Raw genomic sequence first — 14,722 nt, forward strand, 5'->3', positions numbered from 1 at the left:
CTGCTTTACTTCAAGATAAAAATGCACAGAAAAAAAGATACACACACACACACACACACACACACACACACACACACACACACACACACACACACACACACACACACACACACACACAAATAAATCTTTTGGGGGGTTTTTAATCATACTCCTTTAGAGCTGCTGTTTCTGTTGGTTTGTAAGATACCCATTTTTTAACTTCCCAGATTTCAAACTTTTAATCACACCTCCCTCAGCATGAACTTACTTCTCCCGCTCTCCTTGATAAAAGTAATGACATCCTTGTGGTACTTGTAGTCCTCCTGGTACGGGTGGGCCCCCACTGTAATGTTCATCTGCTCCTTCAGGTTCAGGTAAATCCCCTCAGAGAGGAAGTAGTGCGGCCGGTCGTCCTGCCGCCGGTCGTAGAATATCACCACTGCCCGGGACGTCCAGTTAAAGTGCGTGTGCAGGACGTTGGCGAAGTCCCCCAGCTTTGTGGTGGACGGTCCGCTGCGCACAATGGTCCGGTACTCCTCCCGCTTGTCGAAGCCGTACGCGGGTCCACCAGCGGTGATTAGCGGGATTTTCCAGTGGGATGCGAATCGCCCCACGGAGGCAAGCGGGTACACGCACCCGGGTCCGAAGAAGGCGTCCGGGCGGATGTATAGCTTGGCGTCCACGGCCACTACTTGCGCCCGGCTCTCGGCGCACGACCCCGCGGCGGGGTCCTCCGTGCTGTAGTTCAGGATGTTGATGGAGCGGTCAAGCAGAAGCTTGTGTTTGACGTGCAGGTCCTCGTGCGCCATGAGGAGTGCCGGGAAGACGCGCGGAAGAGCCCACGGGTACTTCTGGTGGTTGTCCGGGAGCATCACGGCCACGGTTATGTTGCCTCTGCAGCCGGGGAGGAGGCAGCAAGACAGTGCAGCGAGCACGCAGCATCCCAGCGCGCCTCTGCATCCCATTTCTCGTCTCAAAGAGAAAGCGCACAGCAACGGAGAGCGCACTGTTTGGAGAGAAGACACGGCCGGATGTGGCAACCTGACACCAAACCGTCTGCCTCACTCTCTCTCCTTCTCTCTCTCTCTCTCGCTCTCGCTCTCAATCACAAGTGCCACAGAGTCGGTAAATGCGTCATCTTGTCATGGCAGTCCGGTTGTGCCATGCGTCTCCGATGCGTAAAAATCCACCGCTAGTGAACTCGTGGTACTTCCAAAGTGACTTTTCCAGCGCTGCGCAATCCTTACACTGACAGTCTCTCGGAGAGTGATAACACACATCCAGATGACTCCAAGTTAAATCAGAGCAGCCCTCTGCTCGGCCCCCACACGTCACACACTGCAAGAAGTGCGCCCTACAGTGTCAATAAATCAGCGTGACCTGTTTATTTCCTTTATTCAGGTCATTTTTAATGTTTCACTGATTTAAGATAATTCCGATACAGTTTATAATACATTTGAAATCTAAAAAACCTCATTGTGCCCACTTAAATGAAACACGGCAGACTCTGACTGTCACTTATGTGCTTGGAAAGATGAAGTAAAACGAACTGCATCAGGAAGAAGAAGAAGGTGCCCTGAGTCACGCTTATACACGTGAAGTGTTCACAGATGACAAATCCAAACACGTCAAATCGCCTGTTAAAATATTTGGTATTTTTTGCAGTGTATGAAGAAACAGCCCATTAAAAAGCGGAGTTAGGTCGCCCCCTGCCTGCCGTGTCACATATTACAGAGCAAGCATGTTTAGAAGGAATAAGTTTGGGACTGTTCTTGAGGCTGCTCAAACTGTGCCAGTTTTAAGGTGCTGGTGTTACTAAACTGATTTAAGGTCTTTCAGGTGAGCTGGTAAAGTCACTTCAGTCTGCAGATGTTACACCTGAATGTTGCTGCTCCTGTTTGTGGCCCCAAACTACAACTTTTTCAGGTTTTTTAAATTCTCCTTAGCTTTTAAGTTTATAATTTTTGGTTGTTTTTGCTTTTCACTTTGTATCTCATGTGCATTACTAATGTGTATTTACAGGGACACTCTTGGAAGGGTAAATTGTTCCTGTTTTAAGTAAAGTAAACATACTCTTTGTCCGTGTTTTGCTTGTTGGATTCTGGTCACAACAGGGAATCAGCAAAATTTGATTCACTTGGTAAAATGAGTGTTTGTATAAAACGTCACAGAATTCTTTCCAGGCATTAAAAAGATTCCCAGGAGACATGCTGCTAGTATAGTATGGGACACGAACAGTTATACTTTTTTAACATTACATTTTGATTAACCATCCAGCCTACATCTGTCACCTGTCACCTTATCTTTTTAATTTTCAGTAGAAGTGGATAGTTTTCAGTTCCACCTAACTAAGGATTAAAATCCAAAAAATAAAAGTCATGGAAGAAAATAGAAAGTTCAATGGTGCACACAAAAACAGTGGGTTTCCAAGCACCTCCTATAGGTGCTCCTATAGCACCCACGGATGTCTTAAGCACTTGAGTTAAAGTCAACGTGATTAAAGTTGTCCGAGGGAACCAAGAACCTAAAAAAGCAGTATTTTTCCCCTAAACTCAGCCAAGTAAGGCTCAAATATGGTTTGAAGCTCCATCTTGGGGTCAAAATTCCTTAAAATCGTCTCTGTGTATAGCAAAGGGTGGGCCAGCCCTTCTGCAAGAGGGCCTTGTGTTGATGAAAATGGAATAAAAAGGTTCCTTATATGTGTAAAATAATGAATATTTTCATGTTAAGGGAGTTCAAAAACTGAAAATGTGAGGCTATATGGAAAAAACCTCTTCTCCCACATTGAAGTAGTAGATAAGCAGATATAGAGTTTACTTTATGCTTATTATAGATATTTTATAGATATACTCATCAAGCATCGTGGACAGGGTCCAAGAAAAGCTATGAATGAAATTTAATGTTAAAATGAATAAAATGTCCAACACTTTGTTTTGTTTTTGAAAAGCTACACACATACTGTATTTTCTTCAAGACAATTCAGGCTCTTCATCACTGCTTTTGAAAATGATAAATGAATGATTCATTAATGTTTAAGTTAGCGATGTGCGATACCACTGATTTCCTGTCCAATCCGATACCAAGTAAAAATCAGGGTGGTATCGACGATACTGACCCGAAACCGATACTTAATGTGCTATTGTATTTCAAAATGGTTACAGGACATCAGACTACTTCTTCTTATTGTTTAATTATGAAGAATTATCATATAGAAATCAAAAGACCTGAAGTTGTGTGTTAATTGACGCTCCTTGAACACGTATATCTTGTCATTTAACATGTATATACTTGCCTGGACATTTCAACAAAAACATTCAATATTCATACTTTCCCTCATTCACAGTGGTGCTGTGCCACACTACAAATTTTGGTATCGATCCAATACCAAGAAAATACAGGGCCAGTGTTGCCAAGGTTATTCAGGCAGCTAATTGGGCGAGTATAGTGTGCTATGACTTATGAGATGAATTCTCAATTTGCAAATTCTGAACACAATTTAATCACCACTATATCACTGTGATTGTTACTGTCCACAATAATTAGTTAACACAACAAAACACACCTTTCAGCTTTTCATGTGTTTTGAAACTGGGATTTTGGAGACCTGGAATGTAAACCTTACGGTCTCTAAACAACACAATTTTCATAGCGCATGTTTGAGGTTTATTTGGTCCAAAGATATAATTAACACAGTTCAGCAGGCTGCATACTGAACTTCCTAGTATCAATTTGATACCAATACTAGTGTTGGTATCGATACTATCGATATTTGGATCGCTCTGGCCACCTCTAGTTTAAGTTTAGTTCTTTTAATTATTTTTTGCAATTGTTGTAGTAAGGTTGACACCTCTTTGATATTTGACTCTATCTTAATGGCTTTTCCTGCTCAGCTGGAACTTTACTCCTCAGAAAATAATCTAAAATGTGGCTTGTGAAGAGGCAGGGAGAGGTCATATGCAGCAATTAAAATAGCTGTTTGCTGTTTTAATGCTGCTTCTTACAGGGGTTTTTTCTGCCCAGCTGTGATCACCTCTACCCACACTGCAGCACCTTGAATTAGACATTCATGATTCATTGAACAGCTTTTCTGCAACTCAAAAGACAGCAGTCAAGGTGTTTATACGCTGCAAAAACAACCATAGAATTAATTTTGCGTGTTTGGCATAATCATTATAACAGAAATGTTTATTGAATAGTAGTATGTTAGAAATACAATTCAATTAAAAAAAAAAACTCACAGAAAAAGCAGCATGTTTGTCTCCTTCCTTTAAGACATAATCTTTCAAAAATCATCACCATAGACCAGAAACACTGCAGGCGCTCTGCTCTGATTATTCCTACTGCTCCCATATCACCCAGAAAACAAGATGAAACTCAGAAAATTAAATAAAAGTAAAAAACAATAAAGCTCAATGTAGGTGTCAATTGACTTTATGTAGCGATATTAAGGCAAGGCAAATTTATTAAGTTAAACAAATCAACCAGCCAGCCACCGACTTTAGAGTTAGGAGTATATTTTTGTTACTAGACAACAAAGTTTCTGGATAAATTGCTGGACTTGGTCTGTGGCTTGCTGTAACTAAAAAGTTGGTAGTAATCAGTAATGTGTAGTCAGAGTAAAGCTGTAATCAGAGTACTTGGGTAATGTGATTACTCTGATTACACAGGTAATCTGATTGCACCACTACTCTCATAACTAGGTACGATGCTTGGAATCAATTATTGTAATCAAATTACTCAGGTAATCAGTGTACCTGGGTAAAACTGTAATAGAGTAAAGTACTTAGGTAATAAGATTACTAGATAATCTGAGTACTTGGGTAATCAGAGTAATACAGTAATCAGAGTACTCATATAATCAGATTACCTATGTAATCAAGTACCTATGTAATGAGAGTAGTGGTGCAATCATATTACTTGTGTAATCATAGCAGGAAAAACAAAAACAAGACTAAAAATAATACACACAGTTACAGATCCGAGTGAATGACTTTATTTTCTCTGGAAATACTTCACATATATCAGACATTTTAGGATGATTCATACAGATATACGGTTAGTAGAGATAACTGACTTTATTTAACACTGATCCTACACACCCAGAAGTCACAATGAAAAATCTGCGTTTACACTCTCAGCGTTCGGCTCCATATCAGCCCCTGATAAGCTCAGACAGGTATATATGATACTGTATCAGTGGATACATGTGCAGTTTTGCCATTTGAGTTGCTATCATGAAACTGACCATAAACATTAGAAAAAGGCCCAAAACGGATCACAATTTGTGGATTTTATTCATTTTTCCCCCTTAAAGGGATTTTTAGCGAGCATGCCCTGTCAGTTGGTCCACCTCTGTTCTGGTCCAGATCATCTCTCTTCACTCCTTCAGCCAGGTGAGCAGCTGAGGTGTGTAGTAGGTGATGATGATGTCAGCGCCTACATCAAAGAGCAAGGAGAAGCTATTAATATTAGCCAAATCCAGAGCAGAACTAACACTTAATTAAAGCTACGTAGAAACTGGATGTAATTTTTCCCCTCACTTGGGCCCAGACCAGAAGACCAGATTGTTACTGACCCACAAGAAAGCAGATTTAATTACTGCTAGCCTAATCTATGAGAATAGTACATTATTAGATGTATATTTTCTAATATAAAAATATATATTAATTCAATTCAATTTTATTTATATAGCGCCAGATCACAACAGTCGCCTCAAGGCGCTTTATATTGGTAACTGGGGATTAGACCACACTGCATCAGACCCTGCAGCTCCTCCTGCGGGTGGTGGGCTAACCTCACACTTTCAGGCTGAGCACAGCCATGCCCAAGCTACAACGTGGAGTGTCTTCAAGCATCCACCCCGGGTTGGGTGGAAGAGATAGAGGTAGTGGCTGGGAATCTATTCTTAGAGTGCCGTACCAATGAAAGGACCCAAATAAGCAGCAGGTAATGGATGAAGAAAAGTAAATAAAGCTTTAAAATACATGTAGCAGTGTAACTTCTGTGCCTCCCTTTAGACTCACCCCTGCATGCTGCAGGTACTGCTGCTAGAGAGACAGGATGGGTGCTGTCAGTCTTTACCAGTTTACAAGAAATTCAAAGACTGCGTCAAGCTAAATGTGTTATCTGTATTCTGCTGTTACTTTAGCTTCCTCTTAATTTAGCTGACTGCTGTGGACTCATCCTGGTCCCTTTCACCACAGACTGCATCAACGTGAAAAGTAAGCAGCTAGCTAAATGAAAGAAAAATGATTCAGAGCAGCTTGTGATCATATTTTACAAGATGGTGAATATTAAACGTTCCTGTACAGAGATCACCTGCTTCTTATTTTTGCTCTGGGGTAAAAACCAGCCGTCATTTAAGGGTATTCACAAATTTAATAACTCTAAAAGTAAAAAGTATTGGCAGTGGCCTATTAGTAGATACTCCTATGGCATCAATCTGAAAGTCTTATGTCACACACTACACAAACTTTGGTGTTCACATTGCTCAAAACCCCATATACCTTTTACAGTTGAGGGGTAAAAAGTAAAGAGACCAAAAGTTATCAAAAGATAGTTAAACTATCGTTAAATCCCTTGAAATAAAGCTGAAAGTCTGTACTTCAGGCACATCTGGATGGGCTGATTTAAAATACACTGTGGTGGAGTACAAAGGAAAAAATAAACAGGTAAACTAGTGTCACTGCCAAAACACTTACTAGCCTAACTGTATCTACTGTTGTCTGAAAAAATAAAACATAAACAGAGGTTAAAAATAGCACCTGTAACATCAGACTGGGGCTTTAAAAGCGCAGTGTTCTGCACATTAAGAGGTTTTCTTTGAGGTAATTAAACACTGTCAGAGGGTCTCACCTGCCCTGCGGAACGCTGTCATGGCCTCCATCACAGCCGCTTTCAAGTCAAACGCTCCAGCCTGCGCGCCATGCCATATCATAGCAAACTCCCCAGACACATTGTACACTGCCAAGGGGTGAGTGGGGAACTGAGGCGAGGAAACCAAAGAACATTTAATATTTTAAAATGTTGCTAATTAACTGAAGGAATTTTAAGTATGCTTTATTTGAATTCTCCCACCCTCACTGGACTGGTACATGAAATATAGCTGCTCACCTTGTCTTTGACTTCCCTCATGATGTCCAGATATGGCAGACCCGGCTTCACCATCAGCATGTCCGCACCTTCTCTCACATCTCGCTCCTGCAGCACAGACCAACAGCTCAGGATACCCAACAAGTGTTTGAGTGTAAAAACTTTTTTGCCAAACAGATGTGTTCACAAATCATTTACCACAGCTCTGATGGCGAGCCCTCGCGCGCCAGGAGGCAGCTGATAGCAGCGTCTGTCCCCGAATGCAGGCTTCGACTGTGCAGCATCCCTGTATATGAACACAGCAAGGGGTGGGGTTAGGCCTCTTCTCAGTTCAAAGTGCCCCTTGACTGATCTGTTAACAATGCAGTTTGAAGTTCACTTACCTGAAGGGACCATAATAGCAAGAAGCAAACTTTGCACTGTAGCTCAGCACTGAAACCTGAAAACAAAGAAGAAAAAACAAAAAAAATTCAAGAAGATTTTATTTTATTACAGTTTTTGTCAAGAACCTTTTTTCCCACCTGATGACATAAAAAACTGTTGCATGGGGACAAAAACTGATGAAGAGTATTGACAATTTCGTAGATGAATAACAACAGGATGAAAACGGTCTGGAGAGACGAGAGCCAATCACAACTAATTAAGATGTGTAGGAAGGCGGGACGAGTTTGGAAGTGATCCAATCAGAAGTAATCTCATTGTGCAGAAAGGTCAGACGCGCACAATGTGATCAGCTCCTGACAAACAGGGTGGGAGTTCCCATGCTCCCCGTTCCTCATGGAAACATGACAAAATGTCAATGCTTGGGAGGAAGAGAAGAGTAGAAGTATGGACACATTTTGATTTGGTGTCAAGGAAAATAAGACTCTTGGTAAACCATGTGGCACAACTCTCTCTGGTAAACAAACGTTAACATTAGTCAAAGGAGCTTTCAAAGAAAAGCGTCTGGACTTCTTTAAGTTGCTTGAAGACGTTTCACCTCTCATCAGAGAAGCTTCTTCAGTTCTAAGGTCAAATGGCGGAGAGTCCCAGAGTTCCTTCTTTTCTTGTATTGTGAGGTTGGACGGAGGGAGAGGCCTCTACATCAGAGAGACCAAACAGCCACTTCAGAAGCGCATGGCACAACACAGAAGAGCCACCTCCACAGGACAAGACTCAGCAGTCCATCTGCATCTTAAGGATAAAGGACACTCTTTCGAAGATGCCAATGTTCACATTTTGGACAGAGAGGACAGATGGTTTGAAAGAGGAATGAAAGAAGCCATCTATGTCCACTGTGAGCGACCATCTTTGGTCGCTCACAGTGGGGTTTACGACACAAACTGTCTGCCATCTATAATCCAGTTTTGAGATCCCTCCCCAGACGCCTTAACGCCCACTCACACCCTGGGCCATCTGACCTCAGGAAATCGCATGATAAGGTGGGGCCAGGTTTCACAATGAACTCACCCGAAACCTTGGCTGATTGGGACCCACACCCAGTTTCACACCTTGGCTCATGTGATTAGAGGACCATCAGGGGGTCCTTCTGTCCCTCTTTGGGGGGATACTCCCACTGGGATTAAATCTGGGACTCCCCACCATTTGACCTTAGAACTGAAGAAGCTTCTCTGATGAGAGGTGAAACGTCTTCAAGCAACTTAAAGAAGTCCAGACGCTTTCTTTGCAAGCTCCTTTGACTACGATGACCTGGATGACTGAGAACCTTCACAGACAAACTTTAACATTCAATTCTTGGATGTAGTCTACTATAACTCATATGATATTTAGTCAACTAAAACTAAAAGAATTTAGATGCCTAAATAATGACTAAAAGGCACTGACTAAATCTGAATCACAATTTGCTGCCAAAATGAACACCATATAAAAATAACAATGACATAATCCAATTACCAGTCACTGTCTGTGTATCATGAGTGTAACACCAGCTCCTGCAGCTGATAAGAATGACTAAAAATAACTATTTGTTATGCAGAAGAGCATCTCTGCACAATAGCAGCAGAAGACCATACTGAGGCTACAGTTTGGACGGGTTCATCAAAATTGGACAATAGAAGAAGAATGTTGCCTGGCCTGATGAGTCTTGATTTATTCCTGGAGAATAAATCTGTTCTGAAATTATCTGGAGGGAACATCATTCTCAGTTTTTAGCATTTTCCACATTCTTTCCCAATAGTAAAAGGTAGGATCGCAGGCGAATGGTTATACTTTGATGAGCCACACTATGAGACTAGGTCGCAGGTTTCTGAGTTGCATCTAAATATTAATAAAAGTTAATACATTTACCTTATTTCCCAAACCATTGGAAATCAGTGCTTGTTTTATGGCTCTAACTCTTCCATCCATCATATCAGAGGGAGCGATGATGTGACAACCTGCAGAGCAACATACAACGCGATGATTAGTGCACCAAATGTAGTCTAGTGTAGTGTGGCTTTAACTTTGCCTTACATTAATAAAATTTAAAAAAAAAAAAAAAAAAAAAGAGGAAAGGAGAGGATGAGGAGGCTTCCTCCAGTTTGTCACACTAATAAAACAAGCACAATCATGAAAAAACAAAGTAAAGAATTACCAGCACGAGCGTACGCCAGCGCTACTTCAGCCAAACGCAGACAGCTGGCATCATTGTTCAGTGCGCCATCATCATTCAGGATGCCTGCAAAGAAAAATAACAAATAAATAAATAATATGACAACACAAATATATGAACTTTAGGCTGCTTTACGAGGACAAGCCACTGACCACAGTGTCCGTGTGACGTGTAGGGACACAGACAGACATCACACGCCACCAGCAGCTCCGGGAACAAAGATCGGATTTTCTTGACTGCCAGTACCGCCGGTGTATCGTCGGTGTCGGCGCCTGAACCCCTCTCATCCTGAAGGAGGAAGCATGAGAGATCAGCGAGTCCAAGTGTGAGGGAACTGAGTCGTGTCAGTACAAATCTTCGGGCAGTAACAACCAGCTATAGCAAGATGTCAGGCTTTCCAGAAAGCTTCTGGCTTCAGGAATTTGCTCCCATTCAGGCACAAAATATCAGCGAAGTGAATCCAGTCTAATCATTTCCAACAGAAACTTTTCACTGATGAACTTTTAACAAATGACTTAAAAAGTCTACCTGGAGGTTTTTAGATCTTCATACCTTTGCTATTTTAGCCGGGACACCAAAAATCAGCACACACTTCAAGCCATTATCCACAAGTGGACGCAACATTCCCTCCAGCTTGTTCACTCCATATCTGCAGGTACAAATATAATGACAATCCATCAAGCGGTGCAGCTCCGTAGTTTAGCAAAGTCATATTAAAACATTTTTTGACAGATTGCTGAGCGCTGTGTACCACATAAAATCGGTTCGCGGTCAGTAAGCACAACCAGAATTCATACATAAGGGTATGGGCTCAAAATGTGGTCATAAATATTTTGTATGTGTAAAAAAGATTTGTGTGTGTGTAAAAAAAGATTTGTGTGTGTGTAAAAAAGATTTGTGTGTGTGTAAAAAAGATTCGTGTGTGTGTAAAAAAGATTTGTGTGTGGAAAAAAACCCCTGCAAGTTACAAGTACGAATTTTGACACTATTTTTCTTCCCTTCATCTGATTGGTCAATGTCATGTCAATCACAAATGTAACAATCCAATCAGAGAACAGATGGGTTTGGCTGTCGAGGGGCGCTTTTTTGAACTGCAGGTCCTTGAAGGGTGATACAGTTTGAAGCTGGAGGATCGCTATATAAATATCCGATAGCAGCTAGGTCCCCTAACTTTCAGTAGCTATTGAAAGGAAAAAGTTGTGGTATATCAGTGGTTAGAAATACCATTATTACTTTAGGATTAGTTTAACACAAAGTCAGGGCTGACCCAGGACCATTGCTGTGAGTCACAGTGCGCAGCATAAAAGTCCTTTCACATCGGATGCAGGATGTGCTGCTAATGCTAATTGCTAACTAAAACCAAAGGATCCAGAATTTGTTGCTGGCTGCTGGGCTCTGTGCGTTTTTGCAGCAGCTCTACCTGTACTAGATGCACCTGCTCCTTGTCTTTTCTATCTCTGACTTTATGTCCTCTACAAGAGTTTGGTTTTTTTTGCTGGTTCTTCAAATGTTCAATAAAAACATGTATGCTAATTCATAACGAAGAAAGCTTTGTAATGAAGACTGTCATTTCCAAAACACTGCCCCCCCTGCGGTCCGCAGCGCTGTTGAAAAGGCTGTGGAAGTCCCTGTATTAAACACGTAGTCCTGTGACACAAAAATCACCAAACTCGGACGACCACAGACTGTTTTCCTTCGTGGTGATGAAGGAAAACGCTGGGTTGGCATGTAAAAGGGCATTTATTCCCTTCAAAGACCTGCAGTTCAAAAAAAGCGCCCCTCGACAGCCAAACCCATCTGTTCTCTGATTGGATTGTTACATTTGTGATTGACATGACATTGACCAATCAGATGAAAGGAAGAAAAATAGGGTCAAAATCCGTACTTGTAACTTGCAGGGGTTTTTTTCTAAGTCCACACACAAATCTTTTTTTACGCACACACAAATCTTTTTTTACACACACAAATCTTTTTTTTTTACACACACACAAATCTTTTTTTACACACACACAAATCTTTTTTTACACATACAAATCTTTTTTTACACACACACAAATCTTTTTTACGCACACAAATTCTTTTTACACATACAAAATATTTATGACCACATTTTGAGCCCATAATAAGGCGCACTGTCGAGTTTTGAGAAAATGAAAGGATTTTAGGCCGTGCAGCCCCTCCGGGCTGCATGTCGTTAGCGCGGTTAGCTCGCTAACACGTTGACGCCGTCCATCCCCACGCACGGGGCTATCCGCGGTAACTCGCTAACGGAGATTTTCCGCTTTCATCTTGTCATTGCCTGCAGGTGAAGCTATGGGGGAGGGGGAGTTGTGTTCAGTGAAGGAGAGTCGAGGCCGAGTAACGTTGCGTAGAGACAAAAGTGGACGAAAGAGAGGCAAACCTGCGGCTCCACACAACGTAACATAGACTATATCGATATAAACGATATTGTCACATCTTATATCTCGTATGAAAATATATCGATATTTAAAAAAAAAAAAAACTCGATGTATCGCCCAGCCCTATCACAGGGTACAGGAATGTTTTCATGTGATTCATCAGTGTGACTTGAATTGGTTCTTAGTTTCATGCTCAAAAGGAATTGTATATTTGGTTCAACTGAAGCCTTCAGTGAGTTTTTAGGACAGCCCGGTAATGAATTACGATAGTCCAGACTAGAAGTAATAAACGTGTGAACTCATTTTTGAGACAGGAGGTTTCTAATTTTAGAGATATTGCACAAATGCAAGAAAGCAGTCCTACAGAGATGCTTAATACGCACACTGAAGGAAATATTGTGGTCAAAAATGACTCCAAGACTACACAGTGTTACTCGAGGCCAAGGTCACGCCATCTGACATATCTGGTTTGACATGATGTTTCTGAATTATTTTTTTTTTAAGGGCCCAATACAAAAACCTCAGTTTTATCTGAATTTAGAAACAGGAAATTAGAGATCATCCAAGACTTTATGTCATCAACACGCCATTTCTGCAGTTTAAGTAATTGGTGTTTGTGATCTGGTCTGTCATTTGGATTTCATGGAACCCAAATGACACACCAATTACACACTAGAAACCAGAATGAATTTCATTACATTCTGTATATGTGCAAACATTAATATTTACATGGTAAACAGATATTTTAATAAATTTTCCATTTCTATGTCTTGTTACCAAGACGCTCCAAAAAATGTAAGTAGAGGTTTTCATTTTGGGAGGTACAGGTCTAACGATTCTCGTCTTATCTCGGTCCAGGTCCAGTGTTTGGCTCTGGCTCCGCCCTTCCTGACTATTTTTATCTGGAGACTACACCCTCAGTGGTTTCACAACTGCAGGGTGACACCATACCCCATGTGATTTTTGTTAAAATGAACACTTCTATAATGTAATTATTCTTTTTTCAATAGGTTTTTAAGCTGTTCTGAAAGTGGGTGCTGCAGCTGTGAAGACTTGATGCTATTGATGGCTGTGGACCTTACCTGGCTTGTCCCGGCAGGCTGCCGATGGGCTCTACTGCATCTGCACCATCTCTGCAGCAAAGAAGGCCACATAACAAGAGTGAGAAGATTTAAATGTACTGACCTAAACTTCTTCTGGTCAACCCCAAGTCATTTTAAGACTTACGTAACAAAGATTGGGTAGATAAGATTGTCAGGTCTTAAATCGGCAATGCAGGTCTGCCAGTATCTTAGGGTTGGGTGGAAGTAGCCACTGTGGAGGATTGATTCTGCAGGCGTCTGCATCTTTACACGGAAACAGGGAAACCATCAATGACAAAGATCCAAAATATTCCCTCTCTGTCACACATTTGCCCATCAGCTCGGTGACCGTTAACACTGATCAAGCATGCATGGAGTTGCTTCTTCAAACAGCAGCTCGGCTCAATCCAACTGCAGAGTCAACAACCCACAGCTGCCTCCGAAATGTTATCTTAATAGACTGAACCAGCTTTTCACCACAAGATCTTAGGGTTATGTTACGGTCTTGTAACTGCCATGCAGACTTGGCCTGACAGGACTACCTACAAGAAATGAGCCAATAATCCCTTTTTCATTACTCTTAATCGTTTTATTACATTTATTGTTATATATTCAAAAAAATACATGTTTTCCTTTTGAATGTTTAATTCTTTTTAGTATATTTCTAACTTAACCTGAATTATAAGACCCCTCCTAAGCAGTAGGTCTGTAAATGGGGTCTAAAATGAAAATTTTGATTTTCCAAAATTATCGTCTTATAATAAGAGTACTATGAAGAAACTCCAGAATTTTGTTTCTTCAGATCATCTACTGATAAATTGTACCACAAAATATAAAATTATCATGTTTGCTCAATCAAAAATGTAAGTACAGGTTTTCATTTTGGGAGGTACAGGTCTTTTTGAAAGAAAGAAAGAAAGAAAGAAAGAAAGAAAGAAAGAAAGCAAACTGATATTGATATATGAAGCTAAAATTTCACAGCAAGTATTATTTATGTGCAAACTTTGGACCACAAAATTTTAGGAAAATCTAGGACGTAAAAATGTAATGATTTCAGAAAGAATAACTCCACAGTAGGAAGCGCATAGTGGCATCTTAACACAGTTACTAAATATTTTCTAACCTTGTTTATGATCAAAGTGAGAACCGCAAAGGCCAAAAAACACTTTAAATGAGACGTCATTCTTCTCTGAACTTTAATTCAAGCTTTTCATTGAGCAGGTACTCTTCTTCACGTTTAGTTAGAAAATATAGTTTTTACTGACTGGGGAACTACAGAAATCATCGCTAACCGCAGCTAATGTCATAAATATATTATAGTTGTTTTAAAAGACATGAAAAAAGAGCAGATGTTAAAATACACCAATAAACTCACCTCTCAAGACAACAGCTTCTCACTTCTCCGTACTGAAGTCGACTGACATTGTGTCCTTCTTCGGTGGTGTCGATTTTAGTTTTATGCTATCGCCACCTATCGACTGCAGTTCTGCTTGTAATAAGGTTGTCTAATATAATTATACTTTTAATTTTTTAGAAAAAAAATAATACAAATAATTGCTATTCATGTATCTGTAACAGTT

General features: G+C 40.8%; 2 protein-coding genes across 2 annotated transcripts in view; both read right to left on the bottom strand.

Moving 5' to 3' along the window:
* The window catches only part of npr2 (natriuretic peptide receptor 2), a 90,552-nt gene extending 89,291 nt beyond the window's left edge, over positions 1-1,261 (bottom strand). The window contains exon 1 of the mRNA XM_085413483.1: positions 248-1,261. Coding sequence (XP_085269609.1) covers positions 248-944 — 697 coding nt within the window. The 5' untranslated portion in view covers positions 945-1,261. The remainder of the gene's footprint in view (positions 1-247) is intronic.
* Positions 1,262-4,949: 3,688 nt separating this feature from the next.
* On the bottom strand, positions 4,950-14,667 carry alad (aminolevulinate dehydratase). Its single transcript, XM_085413485.1, has 12 exons — positions 14,518-14,667; positions 13,288-13,406; positions 13,143-13,193; positions 10,214-10,310; positions 9,814-9,949; positions 9,644-9,727; positions 9,358-9,446; positions 7,455-7,510; positions 7,270-7,357; positions 7,093-7,179; positions 6,835-6,964; positions 4,950-5,415 (listed from the first exon to the last, which is right to left on the bottom strand). Exons 2-12 carry the CDS (start codon positions 13,404-13,406, stop codon positions 5,357-5,359), a joined length of 996 nt encoding a protein of 331 aa, XP_085269611.1. The 5' UTR covers positions 14,518-14,667; the 3' UTR covers positions 4,950-5,356.
* Between the last annotated feature and the right edge of the window lie 55 nt (positions 14,668-14,722).

Source organism: Rhamphochromis longiceps, linkage group LG7 (genome assembly GCF_057381845.1).
Source record: "Rhamphochromis longiceps isolate RC_006_pf linkage group LG7, R_longiceps_female_GT1.1, whole genome shotgun sequence".
Lineage (NCBI taxonomy): Eukaryota > Metazoa > Chordata > Actinopteri > Cichliformes > Cichlidae > Rhamphochromis > Rhamphochromis longiceps.

Excerpts from the sequence above, each read along its gene's own strand:
- alad (XM_085413485.1), bottom strand. The coding sequence starts at position 13,406 with ATGCAGACGCCTGCAGAATCAATCCTCCACAGTGGCTACTTCCACCCA. Across the intron at positions 7,358-7,454 it reads TGCTATTATGGTCCCTTCAG|GGATGCTGCACAGTCGAAGC; the intron begins GTAAGTGAACTT and ends GTTCATATACAG. Across the intron at positions 5,416-6,834 it reads GACAGCGTTCCGCAGGGCAG|GCGCTGACATCATCATCACC; the intron begins GTGAGACCCTCT and ends TCTTTGATGTAG.